Source organism: Dendrobium catenatum, unplaced genomic scaffold (genome assembly GCF_001605985.2).
Source record: "Dendrobium catenatum unplaced genomic scaffold, ASM160598v2 fragScaff_scaffold_1405, whole genome shotgun sequence".
Taxonomy (NCBI): domain Eukaryota; kingdom Viridiplantae; phylum Streptophyta; class Magnoliopsida; order Asparagales; family Orchidaceae; genus Dendrobium; species Dendrobium catenatum.
The window spans coordinates 14,073-38,459 of NW_021319867.1; the positions used below are offsets into that span (position 1 = coordinate 14,073).

The window sequence follows — 24,387 nt, forward strand, 5'->3', positions numbered from 1 at the left end:
AGAAGTCGACAGGGTTCGAACCAACAAACAAATATACGATTGTGACGACCGTCATATTTGTCTTAATACATTCATATTAGGCCTTCAAGGCCTACGACAGATAGCGGTTATGGCCAGAGCCAATACGCTCCTTAATGGCGTTAAATCCTTGAGATATGAATCAATAGGATATGATCGATAGGGCATAAAGCTCTCTGTAAGCTAAGGTGGATTTAAATTTGTCCCCTTAGACAAACATCAACCCCGGTCTACAAGGTACCCTTGGACGAAGCAACCCATGGCTGCCGATAAGGATCCTTCTGTCAGGTTGGGTCGACTACCTCCTCTGACTAAGTAGACCAGGGACCACGATGGCCCGGGATGACGGAACCATGGGATCTTGATCGGGCCCATCATTCATTCCCCTACCATCCGCTTTAAGTGTAGGATGGTGCAATTTCTTTTTAAATATCAAATCTTCCGAACCAAATTCCAAATCTAAAAACCCAATTCTCAAATTCTCCAAATTTCCAAATCCAAATCCATGCTGCTACTATACGCCAGATAACACGTATCTCTACGTATCTGATTGACGACTAGCCTTAATCGAAAGTTCTCTCTCGTGATCGGGAGGGGTAATTAACTATAGGGGCTTGCGCCTATAGGAAACCAGAACTCAGATGATAAAGTCCTCACAAAATGAGGGCGAAATCTCTGGGTAGTGTCTTATCTACAAACCCATCTGGCTTCCAAAATTTACCTGGGAACTTAGTTCGTTAAAACTCCCTCGCCGAATAAGAAATGCGAGTGGAGGTCGAGGCCGAATTTTCGGAGCCCACAAATTTCTGGCGACTCCGCTGGGGTTTGGTTTCTCTTTCCATCTTTGGCTAGTCGTCTCAGAGCTATAGTAGCATTAAAAAAAAAAACAATTTGAGCTGAAAACTCAAAATGATCATTCAAAAAAGAATTTTTCAATTGAAATAACGTGTTTAGCAGTATTTTAGGTTTATATTATTTGAACTGCTTGCTAATGTTATTTTCTCTTATTTTTGTGTTCTGTGCAAGTCTCTGCATTTTCTATTCATTCATCATCAAAATATATATGTAATATTTACTTAGTATGATTACAGTTAAAACAAGACAAATAAATGACCAATCATGACTTTACAAAAATCAGAAAAATACTCAAACAGACTTAGATAGATCAGATCCTGAATACTCAGCTACTGAATAGGTTATTTTCCTTTTCCCTGACCTGAAATAGAATGCCGAATAGGTTTGAGCTAAGGTAGATCTGTAGGTCACACTCACCATTTTAAATTTTTAAATATTTTAATTATTAAGTATTTAATCTTCTTGGCACCCTCCTCCACCCGAGTGGATTAAAGGCAACTTTGATGCAGCTATCTTAAATTCAAATGAAGCTGGAATTGCTGGAGTTTTTAGAGATCATAAAGCAAGGTTTTTTTTTTTGCCTTTGGTATTAAATGTGTTCATTGGGACATTGGTTTTTTGGAACTTATGGCTATCCGGGCTTTGGAATTTGTTCATAACAATTGGAATTTTGAAGCTAAAAGGATTATTATTGAAGGAGATAACTATAATGTCATCAAGTATCTTCAAAATTCATTGAATAAAGTTCCTAATAATGAGGAAGCGGTCGAAGACTTGTCTTTCTTAAAGGATATAGGGAATTTTCTTTTCCATTATGTTCATAGGGAATGTAATAAATTAGCTGATTTGTGTGCTAATTTTGCTTTATTAGAAGATTTTATTTCGGAGGATCTCTATTGCAATAAGATTCCTCATAGCTTTCTTGTTTTGCTTAAAGAAGAGTGTGATAGTCTTACTATCACAAGCTAGTTTGTAATAGTTTTCTCTATTTTAATGCTATTGGCAATTAAAAAAAAAATAAAAAAATGAATTTAAAAGTAGTTTGTCACAAATTTATTCTACTAAGCATAAAATTAATTATAACTGAAATAAAATAGACTGTGCTATGAAAGTAAATAAACAAGTACTCCCTATATTATAATAAAAATAAAAAAAAAATTCTCAAACCCTTATACCAATATACCTCACATTAGAAATAGACTCGTATGACTCCCTATGCATGCATATTAAAAATTTAGAAAATAAATTCTTATGACTTCTAATGTTTAGCGAACCATATATTTAAAAATTCTGATCCTTATGACTCCCTGTGCATTTAGCACTCAAACTTCCATCACACATCAATTCTTCCCAGAATCATACATTTCAAACAGATAAACATATATAATATATATTGCAATGTAGTAGAATATATATATATATCAATTTTAAAATTTCACGGATTGTTTCATCGGTATGGAACATAATTAACTACTAAGTAGAATTTCATGGTTTCAAAATGTTATCTGATTATCAGGGATTATTCATAACAATGTTTTAAAGCTTTTACCATATTATGGTCTTATTTTTGGGGATTATAATTATTTTCTAATTTGTCAAACACCACTTATTTTTCAATCTACCCTATAAAATTTTTCCAGGAAATACCTAAATATTTAGACATGTTATATCTACATCCTATAAAAAGTGTTATCATGAAAGTTTTGTGGGTACAAAATTATTCTAAGTTTATTTATATTAATGGGACAGTTCTGAATATAACTATCTCATTTTAGATTCATTCTTCCAAGTGGCTTCTCTTTTAGGTTTCGTTTGGGACGGCTTTCTTATTGCTTCTTAAAGTTACTTTCTAGTGCAAAAATTAAAAATTTTGTACTAAAAAGTTGCTTTAAGAAGTAGTAAAAATGCCGTCCCAAATGAAGCCTTAGTTTATGCTTTCACTACACCTTGACCATCGGACATTTGTTTATTCCTCACCCTTCTGACATCATATCTCAAAATTCTTTTGGATTCTTATCTCTAACTTAGATTCGGAAGTACCTCAACCTCTTATGTAGATACTCTATTCTCATAATCAGATACTCATTTGCTCAGAGATGGTATGTGGAATACATTATGAATATCAAATATATGCTCTAGCAATAACATCATGTAAGTTAACATTCCAATCATTTCAATTATCTCAAATGGTCTAATATACCTTAGACTCAATTTCTTTTTTCCGAACCTACTGGTGCCTTTCGTTGATTTGATTTTCATATATACAAAATCTCACATGAAATTCCATAGTTCGGTGTTTTGTATTATTCTATTGCTTCTGTCTGTCTTGCACAACTTTCAATCTATCTCTGCTATGATGGATCTTTTTCAGTAGCATCATCAACCAAAGTTGGTCCAATTATTCTCTTCTCTCCCACCTCTATCCAAGATAGTGGGGTTCAACATTTCTTACCATGCAGAGCTTCATAAAAGGTCATACCAATACTTAACTGAAAATTGTTGTTATAAGCAAATTTGATTTGAGGAAAATATTCCTTCCAACTTTTACCAAAGTCTAGAACACAGTCTTAGAAGATATTCGAATACATGAATAGTTTTTTCAGATTATCCATTGATCTGTAGAGGAAAAGTCATACTTAAGTGCAGTTTTGTGCCCAAACATTATTGGATATCATCACAACCTAGAGGTAAACTTATCTCATGCAGTCAGATAATTTCTTGCAAATGTACATGTGCTAACCTATAAACTAAATCAATTATTCATATTAGAATAAAATGTGTAGAATTCGTCAGACAGTCTACCATAACTCAAATAATATCATGTCCCTATCTCAATATAGGGAATCTCATAGCAAAATCCTTTGTCACTCCATATTTTCACTCTGGAAGGGGTAATGGTTGCATAAAACTTTTCGGTCGCTGATGCTCAATTTTCCCTAATTGACATGATTCGTACTTGGCAATAGAATTTGTCACATCCTTTTTCTGTCCAGGCTATTAGAACATACCTTTCAGAGCATTATATATTTTGTTACTTCTTAGATGAATAGTATAACATGAAAGTGTGACTCATGTAGAATCATTCATCTCAGATCTCCTGAACTAGAAACCCACAATCTGTTTGTGCAAAAAATGACACCAGAATTAGATAATCGCAATTTAGATTTTTACCATGCTTAATTTGATCGATCAACTTCAGATGTTCAACATCTGGCTTCTAGACTTCCTGAATCCTTTCTTGCAAAGTTGGTAGGATAATCAATTAAGTTAAAATAACATAAATCACCTTAAATTATAGTTTTTCCATATCTCGAATAGGATGTTTATTAAAAGCAAGCAGAATACTCGACATACCCAAAAACTTCATGCTCAGAGTGTCTGCCACTATATGGCTTTACTAGGCTGATATTGAATAATCAAATTATCATTTTTAACTAACTCAAGCCACCTCTTGTCTCATATTCATACCCTTCTGAGTAAATATATATTTCAAATTTTTATGATAAGTGAATATCTCACACTTAACTTCATACAAGTAGCCTTTAGATTTTTGGAGTAAATCAATAACATTGAGCTCTAAATCATGTGTCGAATAATTCCTCTCATTTGGCTTCAAGTCCCTGGAATCGTATGTTATAACATTTTCTTGTTGCATCAGGATACATCCTAATCCTTTCAGTGAATCTTCACTGAATACTTGAAATTGTTCTTTACTTGATGGAATAGTAAAAAATGGAGAATATAAACAATCCTTCAATATATAAAAACTCTCATTACAATCAGATATTTAAATGAAAGCCATTAACTTTTGAGTCAGTCTTATTAGAGATATAAAAATTTGAGAAAATTCTTTCACAAACTTTCAATAATAGCTAGTCATGCCTAAAAAGCTATGTAACTCGGATACTATGGTAGGCCTTGGCTCAATAGCCTGAACTTTCTTGAGATCTATAGAGATACTTGTACTGTGAGATACTCTTCAATGAGAATTCATACTTAAAGAATTTCATATATAGTTGATGTCATCTTAACGTTTACATAGAAATCTTCAAATGTAATGCATGCACTTTTTTGTAAGCTGAATAAACCAAAATGTCATCTATAAAGATAATCATGAACTGATTCATATATTCCTATATACCCTATTCGTCGAATCTATAAAAACTATAGGTGCATTAGTCACCCCAAAAGGCATAACTAAGAACTTGTATTGCCCATATCGGGCACTAGAAATAGTTTTCACTTCTCTCACCCTTATTTGTTAATATCCAAATCTCATATTAATTTTAAAAAGTACAGAAGCTCCTTCAAGTTGATCAAACATATTATCAATTCGTAGCAGTTAATACTTGATTGTTATCTTATTAAGTTTCCTGTAGTAATACACATGCACATGGTATCGTCCTTTTTCCTTACAAACAGAATAGATGCTTCACATGGAGACACACTAAGATGGACGAAACCTTTATCATCTAACTCATAAAGCTGTAACTTCAATTCTTGAAGCTCCTTATGTGTCATCCTATACGGAGCCTTGGATATTAGAGTTGTACCAGGAAACAAATCAATTCAGAACTCAAACTCCCTGTCTGAAGGCAAATTCGCTAACTCTTTAGAAAACACATTAGAAAATTCCCATATAATTGTGACGACTTCAGGAAAAGATCTAGATTCTACACTCTTATCCCGTATAGATTCCAAAATACCACATATCTTTTCCTCCACAGCTTGTCCACTGGCATAGTTGAAAACAAACATGACAAAACATCCCTAACTCCCTGGAATTGTCAACTCTCACTTTCAAGAAATAAAGTAATTTATTTTCTTCAAACAATCAATTCGTGCTTCGTATCAACTTAACCAATCCATACCCACAATGATATCAAATTCAAAAATAGGTTGTATTTTCATATTAAATTTTCACTTTCTATCAGATATTTTAATATTATAGAAACAATTCTACTGTCTACCATGTTATTTCTTGTCAGCAAAGTAACAGATAGAGAAAAAGACAATAATTTGGAAGGCAAGTGCATCAAATCAAAATATCTCTCGAAAATAAATGAGTGATTGGCTCCATAATTAAATAAAATGTGATAAGGCAGATTAGAAACATAAGTCATACTTGTTACCACATTCGGTGTATCTCTTCTCTTATGCTGAGTCAAATTATACACACATCTCGAACTGGAGCTAAAGCAACAAAATTATCTAACTCTCGCTGATAGCTCCCAGATGGTATCCCTATCATAGAACCGAATCACTACCTTTGCTAGACGATCTCTGTTGACCTGCTATGCCGTACAAAAAAAAAAAAATCAAAATCAAAATCAAATCTTACTTGCTCATGTCGCTCCCCACGTCGCTCCCCACGTCGAGCCGTTCGTCGCACGTTGAAGCCACGCCCATGTGGAACATCTTGGGCAAGACAAGTTGATGGTGCATGGTTTCAACGAGAAAGGGCAGAAAACCCTTGGTTCGTTTATGCTTCCTCTTGTATTTTGGGAGCTTCACACAGAAGCTAAATTCCATGTGATTGATGCAGACACCTCATTTAAGGCGCTACTAGGTCGCCCCTGGTTGCACGAATATGGCGTTATCCCTCCAATATTACACTAGTGTTTGAAGTATCTCAGGGAAGGAGAAGAATTTAGAATTTCTGGTGATATTCAGCCCTTTGCAGTACATGAAGTAACAATATATGAAGATGCCAGATACTTCATGCCGAAGAAGCAAAAGCCTTCGAGTTCTCTTGAGGCTAGAGCATCAAATTCCAAGGCTGCAAAGAAACCCAAGCAGGAAGGTGAGAAGAAGCGTGTAGGGAGAAAGAAGGCAATGCCGACTCTTCCCAAAGCACCGACCATTCCTAGAGAAAATAAATGTGTACCTCATCTTGGAAGTGACACGGATGAAGACGATGTTACTCCTTCTAAATCTCGAAAAGTATGCCAGTCCACGGATGAATGGAGTAGGCATGTTGAATTTTTTAAATGATGATTATAATTACGACTCTATTTATATGAACACGGTGCAGAATGTGTTCTCTAGAAGAATAGACAGTCTGTCAATTTCAGAAAGCGTACTCGTAGTCACGCGTATTCCCATGCAACATTTCAAAGAACTCATTTCGCGCGAGGTTCATAAAGTTGAAGAACTCGCCACCCTCTATCTGCCTCCCCATAAAAATGGGACTGTGCTAAAGAATGTACTATATTCCTCGGGAGTTCGTGAAGAGGAGAATCATGATTGGTGTTGTATGCTCCTAGACTCCGAGGAATTATTTCCTATGAGGCTACCCAAGTTCAATACCAAAAATATTCAAAGAATGCTACGAAAGCAAATCAATATTCCTACTACCAAACGACAACTTCGTACAAGCTTGAGCCTCTGGTATGGAAGGAATCCACGCCCATTACGACGGAAGGATATAGATGCATATAAAGGCATTGGGTTCATCAAACAAAAATTCCTCCGAAAAGAGACTTGTCGAACAGTCACTTGTGAGGAAATCAAATCTGATAATGATGAAGATGAGGTATATGAAGCCAAAGCTTATGATGATCAACCCGTGGAAGCCAAGCCTGCACCAGAAGAACTGGAAGATAGTGGACAAGCTGCTACGATGGACGAGCTCAAAGAAGTCGACTTAGGAACTGAGGAAGACCCTCGCCCAACCTTCATTAGCTCTCTTCTACCAGAAGATCAAGTAGAAGAAATAAAAGAGCTACTATGTGAATTCAGGGACTGCTTTGCCTAGACATACGCTGAGATGTCTGGCTTATCCCCTGATGTGGCAATTCAAAGATTAGCCATCAAGCCTGATGCAGCACCTATCAAGAAAGCTCCAAGGAGAATGAGATTGGAGATTGAAGAGCAAGTGATTGCAGAAACAAAGAAGCTCATAGAAGCAGGCTTCATCCGAGAAGAAAAATATGCCGACTGGATTGCCAATATCGTCCCTGTAAAGAAGAAGAATGCCCAGATTCGTATTTGCATCGACTTCAGAGACCTCAATTGGCATGCCCTAAAGATGACTTTCCACTCCCAGTATCAGAGCTTCTAGTTGACAATACATCCAACTACGATATGTTCTCCTTCATGGACAGATTGTTGGGTTACAATCAGATTAAAATGGCGCATGATAATGAAAGACATACATCATTCAGAACGCCTATAGGAATATTCTGCTACACAGTTATGCCATTTGGCCTGAAGAATGCTGGTGCCACTTACCAATGGGCGATGACTCGCATATTTGATGATTTGATCCATCAAAAGGTCGAATGCTATGTAGATGACTTGGTCATTAAGAGCATGGACCGAAAAGATCATTTAGATGATTTGAGAATTGTGTTCGAGAGGATCAGAACATATGATCTGAAGATGAACCCTCTCAAGTGTGCATTTGGGGTATCCTCAGGCAAATTTCTAGGGTACGTTGTTCGACATCGAGGAATCGAAGTCAATCCCAATAAGATCAAGGCAATCATGGAGATGCCACCTCCAAAGAACCTTCGACAACTCCGCTCCTTGCAAGGTCAACTAGCTTTCATTCGCAGGTTTATATTGAATATGTCTGGTAGGTGCCAGCCATTTTCAAAGCTGATGAAGAAAGATGTACGTTTCAAATAGGACAAAGAGTGCCAAGAAGCATTTGACAGCATTAAAAGATATCTGTTGAATCCTCCTATTCTCGCGGCGCCAATCCCGGGGAAGCCTCTTATACTATACACGGCAGCACTAGAAGAGTCCATCGGAGCACTATTGGCCCAGCATAATAAAAAAAGGCAAGGAGAATGCACTCTACTACATTAGTCGGAGGTTAATAGGAGCAGAAATCCGCTACTCTCCAATTGAGAAGCATTGCTTGGCTTTGATTTTCGCAGTTCAGAAGCTCTGCCATTATATGTGTCACGCCTCAAGATCTAACTTAGAAAGAATTATTCAATCTATCCATTTTAAAATCTTACCAAAGTTATCTATAGTCTTCAAATAGTAACAAACAGTCCAACATAATTCTATAATTTAAAACATCAATGTACAATTCTATTAATATCTCAAAAGATCATATACAATACTCAGGATCTGCACAAGGATCACATGAAATGAAATCTATCCTATCATGAGTACAAAAGAATCACTATAACCAAAAAGCACAAAATCTGAGGATTCCTGATCAACCTCAAACACCTACTCCCTTGCCCTGACCTGAAAATATTAACCACATATAATGAGCTTCAAAAATCCCAGCAGGTTACCTAATACCTATAACTGAAATCAAAGCACAGTACGGCAGCAATATGCATGTCAATCAGTCAAATCATAGCAGTCAGTTCCACATGATCATTAATTCAATGCAGATACGAAAATCAACGCATGAACAGTAATCAGTACAGTAACAATAAGAAACAGTAAACTCCTAAATCCACAGTAGAAGAATCAATAAACAGTTCAAAGGTCCGTAAAGCTCAATAAATCAGTGCATACGTCAATCTCTATAGAAATCAGTCGAATCAGGTAATAAATCATAATAACATTTAAAACAGTTAGAATTAATCAATGCCGTAAAATCGTATCAAAATGTACATTTGCAATTCAATTACCCAATATCACGTGCTCAGTGCATCACATGCAATCCAATAATCTATGTCACGTGTGCAGTGAATCACATGCCACTTAGTCAGTATATCACGTGCATAACGTGAGTACAGTGAATCAATAGTATCAGTTCTAGTATCAGTAACAGTAGTGACATGAACAGTAATGCTATAACAGTGAAATCATACATTAACAGTAAATCCGTACAGTAGCAATAAATCCATCAATAAATCATAATGAGATCATAAGAAAAGTACTGTACACATGCAATTCAATACAATAATCTTACTGAACAAGTACAATCCTTGGCTATTAAGGCGTTTTTCAGTCTTATATCTTATATTTTGTATCTTGTATCTGTTGGCTCGGTAAAAAGAGTCGACACTCTTTGCCCGTCGGCACAGTATTCATCTCCTTATGACTCCCTTCAGTAATCACGTGGTCAGTAGAGGATAACACCAAACCCTTTATTTAAAGGAAAGCCCGTCGGCCCACCATCCTATACAGGTATCATGTCTCCAACCAACGGTTCAACCAGTCTTTACTTGTCTTTCAGTAACAATAATAATAATTCAATCATATATTTACTTTCGTATGCATATTCAATCATTTAAATCATCAATTCAGAAAATCAGAGGTCGTACGAGAAATCGGCGACATAACGGCAGTATACAGAATTTACACAAAATCACAAATTCAAAACTTTACCAAATTATCACAGAACATGTAAAACAACAATATAAGACTTTCATTGTACTGACAAAATATTTTTCAACATCCTGATAAATTGCAGTTCAATTAAAATACCGCATAATCCCAAATATCCGGTAAAAATCTTCCAGAAAATACTCAAAACGTGCACAATTATCATCTAGAAACATACCAAAAGTTGTGCTGTAAAACTTTCGTCAATACAAAATTATACGCGTTTTTCGGTAACGGAAACACAAATCTGAGCACAAAAATAACAAAAATCGAAATCTTCGAAAACAGAAATAGGATTCGGAGTCCTTACTGCAAGAAGAACAAATCTTCCAACTGCGTTGTCGGACGAAAAGCGCTCCGCAGGCTCCAAAACCAAGCTTTTCCTTTTTTACTTCTCTTTCTCTCCCCTGATTTCTCTTTCTCTCTCTTCAAAATATCTCCAAAATATCTCTATCGGATATTTATTAACACTGATCGTCCCGGACGATCCAAAATTCGTCCTGGGACGATTTGCACTCTGGCAGAATTTCGTCCAGACGAAATTAAATAGCGTCCATGATGACTTGCCCTCTGAAAAATTTTCGTCCAGACGATCCAAATTTCGTTCAGACGAACCATGTAGCCAGAAATGTTTTACTGCACAACCTGTACCGATCGTCCCGGACGATCCAACTTCGTCCGGACGAACCTGGGAGCAAAAAAAATAGTCTTTACAATATGCTATCTCACAAAATCACCTTGATATCAAAGATCGATCCGCTTAAGTTCTTGATGACAAGACCAGCGTTGACAGGTCGTTTGGCGAGGTGGGCAGTGATACTGTTGCAGTTTGATATCATATATGTCCCTCAAAAGGCAGTAAAAGGGCAGGTAATGGCAGATTTTCTCGCTGCACACCCTATCCCTGCAGATTCACCGCTCAACGATGATCTACCTGACGAGCACATCATGAATGTTGAAGAAGAGGAGATGCTACGAGTATGATAAATGTACTTTGATGAAGCATCGTCAATCAAACGTGCTCGACCTCCAAATCTAGATAAAGTTCAAGCCGGAATCGGACTCATTTTCATGGCACCCGAGGGAGGCATAATGAGATTCTCATTCAGCTTGACTGTACCTCGTACCAATAATGAAGCCGAATATGAAGCTCTAATAGCAGAATTGGAGATTGCAATCGACGTTCGAATCCGAAACCTCCAAATTTTCGGTGATTCTCAACTTGTTGTAAATCAAGTACTGGGAGTTTACAAAATCACCAAGTTCGAGTTGGCCTATTATCATCGGCGAGTTCTTGAGCTTATGAAGCAAATTCCAGTTGTTAAATTAACTCAAGTTCCCCGAGGTCAAAATGGCAAAGCTGATTCTCTTGCCAAATTGGCTAAAGAAATGACAAATATGGACGACGAATGGTCTATAATAATTATGGTGCACAATCGACGGATCCTAGAGCCAGCATTACTACAATTCCCACAGGCAGAGGGAATACCAGATTCAAGTCAACAGGATACAACTCCGATTGATCCTCAACCTCCCCAACCAGTTGATCTCGAAGATCAGTCTGAAGAACAGCAAGTTCATAAGAAAAGGCGTAAAACTAGTCAAGCTTCGGAATCATAGTGGCATTACCTAGATATCGAAGAAGAAGATGACTGGAGGCGGCCTTTCATTGACTACTTTAAAGAAAGTAGATTGCCAACTGACAAGTCGTTAGCTGCTCAACTTTGGAAGAGAGCGCTAAGATATGCATTCATCAACAACACGTTGTATCGGCTTGTTTTCGATCAAATATGGCTAAGGTGTCTAGGGACTCAAGAAGCTGATAAAGTGGTAGCCGAAGTTCACGAAGGACTTTGTGGAGCGCACCAATCAGGTTCTAAGATGGCAGTCAAAATCAAAAGAATGGGCTACTATTGGCCGACTATGGTCAGAGATTGTATCGACCACGCTAAAAGGTGTCACGAGTGTCAGATTCACGGTGATATTATACATCAACCGCCAAATCCGCAGCACCCTACAATAGCATCCTGGCCATTTGAATGTTGGGGTACTGATGTTATCGGGCCAATAGATTCTCCGTCATCAGCAGGACACCGCTTCATCTTTGCAGCGACCGACTATTTATCCAAGTGGGCAGAAGCGGCTCCATTTAAAGAAGTTATGTCCGAGCACGTGATCAACTTCTTTACCCACAACATTGTCTATAGATTTGGTGTGCCACGCCGTATAATCTCAGACAATGGCACTGCATTCAAAAGTATAAAAATCTATAAGTTCGTTGATCGACACAAAATCGATTGGCAATACTCGTCTATATACTATTCGAGAGCAAATGGCCTTGCAGAAGCCTTCAACAAAACGTTGGTGAAATTGTTGAAAAAGATCCTTACCAAGAACAAAAGAGAATGACATACGAAAATGGTAGAAGCGTTGTGGACCTATCGTACAACCTATAAAACGCCAACCAAAGCCAATCCTTACTCTCTAGTGTTCGGAGTTGAAGCTGTACTGCCATTAGAAGTTGAACTACCGTCACTTCGGATAGCAATTCAGAATGAGCTAACTCAAGAACAAAATGCTCGATTAAGAATGGAAGAGCTCGATGCACTCGATGAACTCAGGTTGCAAGCTCAGCAGAACTTGGAAATCTACCGAGCAAGAATGACAAAGTCTTTTGATCGAATGGTGCGTCCTCGATCATTTCAAGAAGGGGAATTGGTCCTGGTGCAGAGAAGACCAATCATCCCACACCGAAAAATCAATGGCAAATTCGTATCTAAATGGGAAGGACCTTTCTTCACCGAGAAGGTATTTCAAGGAGGAGCTTATCAACTCATTAATCTGAATGGTCAGAGGCCCATGCCGCTGATCAATGGTCGATATTTGAAGAAATACTATGCATGAAATCGCAAAAAAAAAATGTTATGCTTAATGAGTTATGTTTTTGTACAAATTTTATAAGCATGTACATTTTATATTTTAAAATTTTTCTATGTTACGAGAATACATTTCAAAATCCTCCTGTTAGACTGGGAGCATTTTAAATATTTATTCGGGTCGACATCGCGCTGCGTGCCGACATCCCCAAATAAATATTTAAAATTTCAAGGTTCCAATTCTATTCTGCTCTAAAATGTCCCTGCGAGATAGGGGCATTTTAAATATTTATTCGGGTCGACATCATGCCTCATGCCGAGATCCCTGAATAAATATTTAAAATTATCAGTTCAAATATACTTTTGTGCTAAAGAATATAAAAATTTATTTTTCAAAGTATATGCAGGTGATCTTTCAAAAGTTAGAGACACCTTCTCCAACAAACCAAGACTCAAAGGTCAAGAAAGAGACTTTTGAAACTACACACTCCTATAAATTGAGCCGGAAAAGCTTGAAGTCTTTCGACAGCCTGAAACTTAAGGTTCGAATGGGTGTAAAAGGTCGGATCCAACAAGCCCAAATATGACCGGATCGCTGGCAGCTCAGTTTACTCGACAAGCCACAAGAAAGGCCGTAGTAGCGGAACCCACACTTCGTCAACCCGTCAGTAGGGACTATAGGAAGAACAAAGGTCAATTTGACTCGACCAGATCAAGTGATCGTAGTCTACAAAATTTTGCTAATTGATCGAAGAATCAAAGTTTTAAGGGAAGATGAGTCTCGAGCAACTACCAGATGTTCGTAGGCTCCAAAATCTACAACCACAAAGGATAGCTCCAAATCTGTCAACTTTAGCAGAATCAGCATTGGGAAGCACAATCTCCATAGCTCGAGTCTGAAGTCTGAATGGGTGTAAGAGGTCGAATCCAACAAGCCCAGATATGTCCGGATCGCTGGCAGCTCCGTCTACTCAACAAGCCATAAGAAAGGGCGTAGTAGAGGAACCCCCATCTCAGCAACCAGAGGACGAAGAGCTGTCAAATCCCAGCTTTTCTGATCTGATAAACTCAAGTAACTCGGATTAAAGTCTCCTCAAGTGGTTAAGGATCAAGATACTACTTACGTTCGATACTATCAACTGAATCCAGAACCTGCAAATCCTTCAACAAATCCGTAAAGCACAAAGCGAGGATGGAAGGAACTTTTCTTCAACGAGCCCACCAAAGCACAAAGCAAAGGACCGAAGAAAACTATTCCAAAGTTCATGAAAAGCCTTAGGACGAACTAAGGGAATTTTGTCATCAACAAGTCCGTTATGCACAAAGCTCTGGACCGATGACTTTTCGCCATCGACCTAATATAAACCTAAGGGTTTAGGTCATCGGTATCTACTCCTTCATCAAGCCCGCCAAAGCTAGAAGCAAAGGGCAGAAGGCGTACAAATCTTCTGACAAGTCAGTAATGACAAATCAGACAATCCTCCATCAATGTCCGCAGCATAAAGCACAGGACAGAAGAATCAAAATCATGGGGCTCTAGCCATAATTACAGAATGAGTTCCCTGAATGACATCTACAAATGTCCCTAAATACTGGGGGCATTTTAAATATTTATTTGGGTCGACATCGTGCCTCACGCCGAGATCCCCAAATAAATATTTAAAATTCCATCAAAATACAACCAGGTGATGGAAGAATCCTGAGCATATGCTATCCACTAGCATCGATCTATAAATACAAGATATCAACCATTTATGTTCATGTCTAAAAGAGCAGTGAAGAAAGAAAGCTAGTGTGACATCCAAATAAGATTTGGAGATCCACTAAAAAGAAAACCCTAGTGTGACATCTGGAAGAGATATCTAGAGATCCACAGGGTCAATTAGCATACAACAAATGTAGCTCGCTCTAGGTGCGTACCACATTTGTTGAGGGGCATTTGTTGACTTGTTATGCCGTGAAAAAAAAAATTCAAAATCAAAATCAAATCTTACTTGCTCACTGCCAACCCACGTCGCTCCCCACGTCGAGCCGTTCGTCACACGTCGAAGCCACGACCGACGTCATTTCTACCCACGTCGCGCGCACGACTCAATCGCGGCGTTAAAATGGGCACGAGGTCTCCCATTTGCTTTTCCTTGGCTCCTCTCCGCTCCCGTTCCCTTGCCCTCTCGCGCCTCTGCTCGACCTCGCCTGCTCGACGACGTTCCCTACCTGTAAGATCGGAAGTCACGACAACTTGATCGGAAGCTACAAGAGGAGTTCACCGGCCGTGAAGGTACTTTCTCCCTTGCGTGCGCTGCTTCGGATCTGTCGTTGCTGGCCGGACCTCCCTCCTCCGACGACGTCCCTTCCTTGTGGATCGGGGATTACGCCAGTTTGATCGGAGACAAGCACAGGGGCTCGTCGGCTGTGAAGACAACTTTCTCCCTTTCGATCGCTACTTCGAGTTCGATCCCTTTAACGACTTTCCCCTCCCCTCCGATCGGAAGTCCGACATTTTGATCGGAACCAGAACAGGAGCTCGCGGCTCTGTAGGTAACTTTCTCCCTACAGCATGCTTCTTCGGCCAAATCCCGTAATGTCGCCGGACCGAGAGGTTTTAGAAATTTTTTTTTATTTTATTTTTATTATAATAAATATATTTAATTATAATTGTTTTTAATTAATTTTAGTAAATTAATTAATTATTTTAATTAATTATTATAATTAATTAGTTACGTACGACGAGGCGGACAGTCGCCTCCCTTCTCGCTCTCTTACCTCGGCATGCGTGTCGAGTCAGTGGTCCACCTATGCATGCCTTTATTGAGCGTGGTGGGAGGGGCAACTGGCGCGACACCTACGACAAGGTAAGCGAGCGACCCTTGCCCTCCTGCTTCGACGTGCGCACCGAGCCTGCAAACCACCTAAGCACGCCTTTAGTGAGAGTGGTAGGAGGGAAACCGGTTCGACGCACACAGCGAGGCCAGGCGAGCCTGGTGTACCCTTTTCTTTGCGCGGCCGGAATAATTTATAAGTACCCCCGGGCGGGGGAAAAGCAACTGCTCTTCTTCTTGTAACATGTACCGTCAAAGACCCCATGCACGCCTTTATTGGCGTGGTGGGTAGAAAATTTACGGTCGCGGTGTCCTCGAAAGAGGGCACCTACTATGCACGCCTTTATTGCGCATGGTGGGAAGGCCCAATTTTCTCGTTGTTTTCCCCTAAACGGGGGAGACGCCGGGATGCTGCTGAAATTTCGGGTGAAATATTACTACACTTGGACCTGTTTTGAACTAAAAAAAATGAAAGATTTGGACCAGATGAGAAAGAGTAGTGAACTTTTGAACATGAACTGTGGACTTATAGACCGCCGAACTTGATTGAATACGAGCAGAGGACCGAAACAAAATTCAAATGATTTCTAAAGATCAAAATCCGAATAAAATCAAATCAAGTTAGAATCAAATCCAAATAAAAATGACTATTCGATTGAACTTGTAAGATCTCAAAAGACTTTGAATAATCATTTGAAATCACACTTGAACTCATGCTATACAATATTAAGTGGGAGTTGCAGACTCAATGAGCCCGAGTCTAAACGAAACTTAACTCGGATTCAAATACATGGAAGGAATAAAGCTTGAATCGCGTGCGAGGGAGATCAAAGAACCTTTGTGTGGTCAATGGTGACTCATTGTCAGATGAAATTCATTGGTCTTGGATCAGATGCATCGTACATGCAAGAACAACGAATGGCTACAGAATGCACGGGTGTCCCTCCTGCATGTACTATTGGAATCCCTAACAATCTCTACAATTTCCTGTTGATTGAGATGGCAATATTGGAGACCAGCAATCAAAGATCCACCCCCCCGCAAGCAAGTGCAATTGTCAACCACCCGAGATTGGTGAAAGGGTGAATATGATGCAGAAAGAATGAATCTCCTGCAATCATTTTCTAGAAGCTCGTAGTGGATACAACCGGTCCCCTGCAAATGACTACAAATCACTTGTGGATAACAACAGTGAGAACCTCGTAAGCATAGCGAACCACTGTGGACACAAGTATTGATATCACCTACGATAGTGATGGTCAAAATCTACAAGTACACCGGGTATAAAGGCAGTCCGATGTACGAAAAGTACACTCCCTTGCAGAATCAGAAAGGAAGTTTGAACAAATTAGAACCAAACTTTCTGGTGTTCCAAAGTCTCTTCTTAGTTTTATACTCGAGAAGAAAACAATCCCGACATCCACAAACACCGGGAATACAAACCCATTATACTGATCATCTTAAAAAGAATTCTCTACAAAGCAATAAATTTCAAAATCCAGAAAGTCCTTCCCCGGTGATTGAGAAATGGGAGTCAATGTCAAGATGAGGAAATACCTCATAACATCCAAATAATCACGCAACCGGATTTGCAACACATATACAAGCAGACAGAAGGCGTCTACGATCTACAACTCACTGCCACCGGATCCGCAACACTCGTATTAGCGGACAGAAGGTGTCTATAAATACTTTCAAAATACCCCTGCACGTGCACTATAAATTGTATACACATATGTACACTAAAGGAGTATATAAAAATCACCCGCATGGGCCCTGGCGAGCGTGTTATTGGTACATACACGTCTAGGGATGTTGCGCGGGTTGACAAGTGAATTAAGGTTCGAACATGATCATTCTATACCGATCAACAGAAGTCGACAAGGTTCGAACCTTCAAATAAAAAAAATACACGGTTGTAGTAACTGGTGTATTTATTTAAGTACATTCATATTAGGCCTTCAATGCCTAAAATCAAAAGAATTCACTAAAAGGCACGAAGCCTACGAGAAGCCCGATCCTCTTAAGCAAGCAAATAGGAGTAGACAGGGCTCGAATCATTGGATAAATATGTGGTTATGAAGTCGACTGGAATATTTATCTTATACATTCATATTAGGCCTTCATGGACTACAATCAAAAGAATTCACTAAACAAAAGGCATGAAGCCTACGAAACCCGATCCTCTTAAGCAGGTAAATAGGAGTAGACAGGGTTCAAACTCTCAGATAAATATACGACCACGAATGTGATCATAATATTTATTTTAGTGCATTCATATTCGGCCTTTAAGGCCTAAAATCAAGAAAATTCATAAACAAAGGCACAAAGCCTACAAGAAACCTGATCCTCGATCAATAGCCTGGTCGAGTTGACAAGGTCCAATCGAATAAAGAGAAATGACCCCAAACACCCCGATGATGGCCATGTTGAATGTTTATTTCAACCGGAGGGGTCCATTCAAATTCCAAAACTCTAAAAATCCAAATTTCCGGATATTTAAAATCTGAAATTAAACATTAACACTTAAAGCAAAAATCCATCCACCCTCCGCAATAGTTTGTCGGGGTGGACAAATCAAAATTTACTTCAGTTCACAAAGAGCTAAATGCCTAGTCGAAAATATCACTAGGATCCATTCTCAAACAATCTTTTGCCAGTAAGGACGTGGTACGTGTCCTCTGACCGGCGGTTAGCTGCCAAATGGACTCGCAAGATAAACGGTTATGACGACCCGGGGCCCTCTGAGCCGAGTGGTTTTGCCGCCAAATGGCACCACTAAATACCGGTTATGGCCAGCGCCAATACGTTCCTTAGTGGCATCAAATCCTTGAGATATGAATCAATAGGATATAATCGATAGGGCACAAAGCCCTCTGTAAGCTAAGGTGGATTCAAATTTGTCCCATTAGACAAGCATTCACCCCAGGTCTACAAGGTCCCCTTGGACGAAGCAACCCATGACTGCCGACAAGAATTCTTCTGTCAGGTTGGGTCGACTACCTCCTCTGACTAAGTAGACCAGGGACCACGATGGCCCGGAACGACGGAACCATGGGATCTTAATCGGGTCCATCATCCATTCCCCCACCATCCGCTTTAAGTGCAAGATGGTGAAATGTCTATTTTAAATATCAAACTTCCCAAATTCACAAACCCAAATCCAATTCTCTAATTCTCCAAATTTCCAATTCCATACCCATTACTGCTACTATATGCCAGATAACACGTATTCTTTATACGTATCTGATCGATGATTAGCCTTAATCGAAAGTTCTCTCTCGTTATCGAGAGGGGTAATTAAGTGGCTTGAGCCTATAGGAAACCAGAACTCAGATCATAAAGTCCTCACAAAATGAGGGCGAAATCTCTGGGTAGTGTCTTATCTACAAACCCATCTGCCTTCCAAAATTTACCCCGGAACTTATCCGTTAAAACTCCCTCGCCGAATAAAAAGAAAAGCGCAGCGGGGAGGTCGGGGCCGAATTTTTGGAGCCCACAATCTCTCAGTAAACATGCAAAGGGGACTTGTCCTTGATCTCCTTGCAGATCTAACAGAATGTTCGAACTTGGGCTCAGAACGTCGGTCGAGTCCTTCCTGTGGACATTGAGCTACCCGTGTCTAGTTTGACTGCACCTAAAACACCATCATATTATCCTGTTGCACTGACCAAAATATCTCTTGCCACAACTTTGGCCCACAAGTGCCTTACTAGCAGAACCAACAGACCATTCCATATTGTCCCACCATGAACTAACATAGACTGACCACCTCAACTGGAATCTCCAGTTCCAAAGCCGCTTTTCTTCCAGGAAAATTTACTACTAAAAGACCTACAGCTAAACCTCTTCTTACTAGCAACCTATCGTTGTTGAGTAGCTAGCAAATCATTATCTATCGTTGTTGATATGCACAAGATTAAAATTGCACAATTCCAAACATGATAATAGGAAAAGTGCAAAAAATATAAATATAAAAATTGTATAAAAGTATCACATGGCATGAAATTATAACGTTCAACTCAAAACTCCTTTCTAAGTTTCCTACTCATCAACATTTAATTTCTAAAGAAAACATAATAATATGACACTCAAAAGTCATCTATGTTGTCATCACTGAGAGGGTCTTTATTTAAGTCATCATCGTAATGAATTGTTGTCTCCCCTAACTCATCACCTATGAATCTTAATGCCTCCCAATTTGCTTCTTCTTCATCTAGTTATCTTCCTCTTCTTTAAATATTTTTTATTAACATAAAGCAAGTATACTCCAAAGTGAATAAGGATTAACAAAATAATATTTTTTTATATACCTTTGTTTTTTAGTTGTTTTTGTGATAGGGTTATAGAATTTTGATATTCTCTGTTTCTATATTTATTTAAGAGTTTATCATTCAAATTTTCTTCTTGTAGATCAGATGGTGTTAGCTCTACTTAATCATATACAAATCATTCATTATCTGATATCATATCCACATAAATCGAAGGGTCTTTATCAAGCTTTTTGTCTTTAAGTCTCTTATTGTATATGATTTATACTAAGAAATTTATCCTTAAGGTAGTCAGGTGATTTCTCCTTTTCGTGTGCACTTGATTGTACCTGGTCAAGTTGCGTTAACATTCAGGTGAAGAGCACGCTAATCCTAAAACATTCACAGCGAAACATTGTAGTTATGGAGTGTCGTGAACTAAATATATTCAGCACTTAACGAGGTTTACATTAATGAGTATTATAAGTTAAATGACTTTCAAATAAATGAGTATATAGTACATTAAAGCAAGAATTTAAATTACCTTGAGATAGCTTTAAAATAGTGTCCTTCACCCATTGCAATCTAAAAAAGCCCTCTTTATTCTTGAAATGTACCAATTGCATGCAGTATTTGCTCTCTAAGATGAATCAGCTTTAAGCTTGTCCATGCAATTATATAATTATAATTTTATCTTAGGATTCGTGGACCTAATATTTCCTCTGAGAATTTAGATAATAACTTACTGCATGTAATTGCTGATGAAGCTATAGCGCTCATCTCTTATTAATAATATTTCAAATTTCTCTATACCTGTCCTCTTCTCCTCTTAAGTTGTGAGCAATCATCTCTTTTGCTTCAATCATATTATTATATATGAAGCTTGTGACAGAATTCTTATCAACATTCATTATCCTTGAAACCCTCACCAATGGCCTAGTGGTTATAATAATATACATCACATTGTATTGAACTTTGTCATTTAAAATAATCTCACACTTCTTTCCCGCCAAATGTTTTTGAGCCAAGCATAACTCTGCCACTATATTGAGGTGAACATAGCCTCCAAAGGTTGCATTGCCTCCAACATACTTCGCAAAGTTAAATAGGCAATGACAAATCTTGTTATTGTTGGCCTAAGTGCTTTTGTTTTAAAACACAAGAATGATTATATATAAATTTACTTATCTTTTTTGCTTTTGTTAGTACATTCTTATGTTGTGGTAATTACTCAAGTTTCCCAAGAATTAGGTCAAGATAATGTGCATCACAAGGACTTCAATATAAATGTTTCCTCTTCTCCATAATTTTGCCCTTGTAGCCTTATATGCACTGACATTATTTGTTACAACATGAACTCCTAAGTACTCCCCAATCTCATTAATAACACCATCAAGCATTTGAAAAGAAACTCAATATTTTTTATTTGATCAGATTCAACAATGGACTTCAAGAATACTCTACCACATGGGTTAATGATCAATATGTTTATCAAGCTTCTACTCTTTATATCTGATCATCCATCAGACATGATAATAACCCTTGTCTGGCCTCAAGTCGTCTTAATTTCCTAAATACTTTTTTCAGTGTTTGTTAACTCCTTCAAAATTCATGTCCTCAAAGTAGAAATAGATAGAGGTTTGAACACTTGCTCATACGCTTGTAGTAAGAAGGGGATGTTGTGATGTTAAATGTGATAGCATTCTTATAATTTTTTTTTCTATATTCATGTATACACATATCTTTGTCGAAGGAGGTGAAGAAGCTTTGGGATTCATTTAAAACTCTAAGCAGGCGAAGTCGAGCAACAATGAAGAAATGATGAATAGAAACTTAGGTTTACGAGAAAAAAAACTATTATATATCATTTTAGGCATACTCCTCACAGGAATGAGGCAAGGCATGCCTTAGCTAAATTGAGGTGCACATCTTAAGAAAAAAATTAGAGGCGTGCGCCTCGAGGCATTTTTTGTGAAAATTGAGCTGAGGCGTGCCTCTTATTATGCAGTTTTTAATGATGATTACACGTAATCCAACAATAATGACCTGCACAAATAATTAAAATTTTAATAAAGCCACGCACGTATCAAATTATAAATTTTCAAACTCAAGTATGCTGCCTTGAGAAAGCATAACACAACCTCAAGAAGTTGCAACAACCCAATAAAGTGCATTGCATTGAAAAGCATGCGAGTAAAGTGAAAGTGTGCGAACATGCTATGTGAATGCATCAAAATGCTTATAAATGCATCATATGGGCACATTGAAAACCATGCCAATATAAAAAAGCATGCAAACGTGCAATGCCAATGCATCAAAATGCATACAAGTGCATCACATAAGTGCATTGAAAAATGTGTAAATAAATTGAAAACATGCATATGCACCGTGCAAGTGTATCATGTGAATGCATCATATTCCTTGCAAATGCATTATGTGCATTAATGTATTGTGCAAATGCATTATGCAAGTATATATTGAACATAGTGCGAGTATATCAAACAGAGTGAAAATGCATGATGCAAATATATCCAACAGTATGCAAATGCATTATTATATAAGTATATCACATTGATCAAGGGAATGCTAGCAGGCTTTGATGCTAGTTGATGTTGTGGTGAAAGAGGAAGTGGAATAAAAATTGAAAAGGCGCTAGAAGAAAGTGAGAGAGACTACTTAGCGTAGCCTTAGGTTTTTTATTTATGGTCAAAAGTAATCTTAGGGTTACAAATAAATGAAGTAATAATAATAGATAGGAGATAAATTACATTCCAATAAAATAATGTGAAAATACATCTGACTATTATGTAAATATAAATATGAATAAAGAAGGAAATATCTAATCAATCACAGTTTGACCTTGAATATTCATATCGGTGGATTGTCATCAATGACTTTCCTAATTTTGATATTTCTTGATTAACTTGTGTCACCATAAATGATAACCAATTTGTGTAGGCCTTGGTGAACTTTCCCGCTCCTGCAAAATTATATCCACTACTAGCAAAATTCTTAGTATAATAATCTAGAACAGCTAGGATTATACCTATTTAAGAAAATGTTTGTCGATATGTAAATTCATTCTATGGCGTATCATTTGAAAAACGTTAATATGAAGCATCACACATAAATTTTATTGGGAACATTTCCTTTTAAATAAATCGTCATTTTGTAGGAATAACAATGAATTCATGTTCCTTCAGTATGCTGTCATTGATATGATTTTATTGGGTCTACTCTGAGTGATACTAAGAGTCATTTCATACACCAAACTAACTGGTGAATTCAGTACAACAGCTGCATAAGTTTTCCTTATCGAACAATAATTTACCGCTGCAAAAACGAAGCATTTGTTGAAATTCTTCCTACAGTAGTATTGGTAGTGTGCATTTCCTGTGCATAAATGTTGCTTCACTGATAATTATTTTCACTAAAAATGTTGAGTGCGTCAGCATTTTCTTGATCGTGAACTGCGCTACTGACAGGCGCTTAGGCTTGCGATTTCTACATTTAGGGAGCACAAAGCTTCATGGGAAGGACTGATGAAACGTGGGATGTCCAGAAATTCTACGTGGGAAAATGCTGCGTTAAAGTACGAGCAGGTCTTCGAGTGGGCTTTAATGGATCCTCCATATGTTAAATAAATTTATACTGTAACTTTATTTTCTTGACAAATTTTGTTTCATTAATATATATATATATATATATATATATATTCAGTTTGTATTATCTGAAATAAGGAAAGGTTGTAGAATTTCAAGGATGTTACACCCTGAAACTAATTTTGATTTTTTCAGCAACTGAGGAAATAACCCTTCTTTAGACATTTATTTTCATAATTTGTTATAAAGTTTTCTTTTCGCAAGTTTGTTTGTTCTTGTTAGTTTGGTTTTATATGTTTGAGACCCCTACACAGATTAGCTCATATAGAATAAAAATTTATTTTTGATATTTTCTCATTTTAATTATATCACCTAGTAAATATATATTATATTTTTCTACTGATAATTTTAAAAAATATTCAATAGGTATGATAGTATTTTGGTCATTGTTAGCCTTGTGCAATGGTATAGTTAAATATATCGAAATAAATATTTTAGGGACTTATTTTATGATTGGAGACAAAACTAAATTTTGCTTGGCACATTAATCCAAAAAACCAAGCCAAGGTGCATTGCTTGGCACATTAATTTTGTTAGACTTTTGCATGAGATGCCATTTTGAAGTTATTTGCCACCGCTTCTCGGGCCACCTGCCTTTTTTTTT

The 24,387-nt window shown here is 37.7% G+C and overlaps 1 protein-coding gene across 1 annotated transcript in view; it reads left to right on the plus strand.

Annotated features, from left to right (window-relative positions):
* Nucleotides 1-23,986, plus strand: part of LOC110113005 (starch synthase 1, chloroplastic/amyloplastic-like) — a 34,189-nt gene extending 10,203 nt beyond the window's left edge. Inside the window, exon 5 of the mRNA XM_028699886.1 lies at nucleotides 23,607-23,986. Coding sequence (XP_028555719.1) covers nucleotides 23,607-23,765 — 159 coding nt within the window. The 3' untranslated portion in view covers nucleotides 23,766-23,986. The remainder of the gene's footprint in view (nucleotides 1-23,606) is intronic.
* Nucleotides 23,987-24,387: the final 401 nt, after the last annotated feature.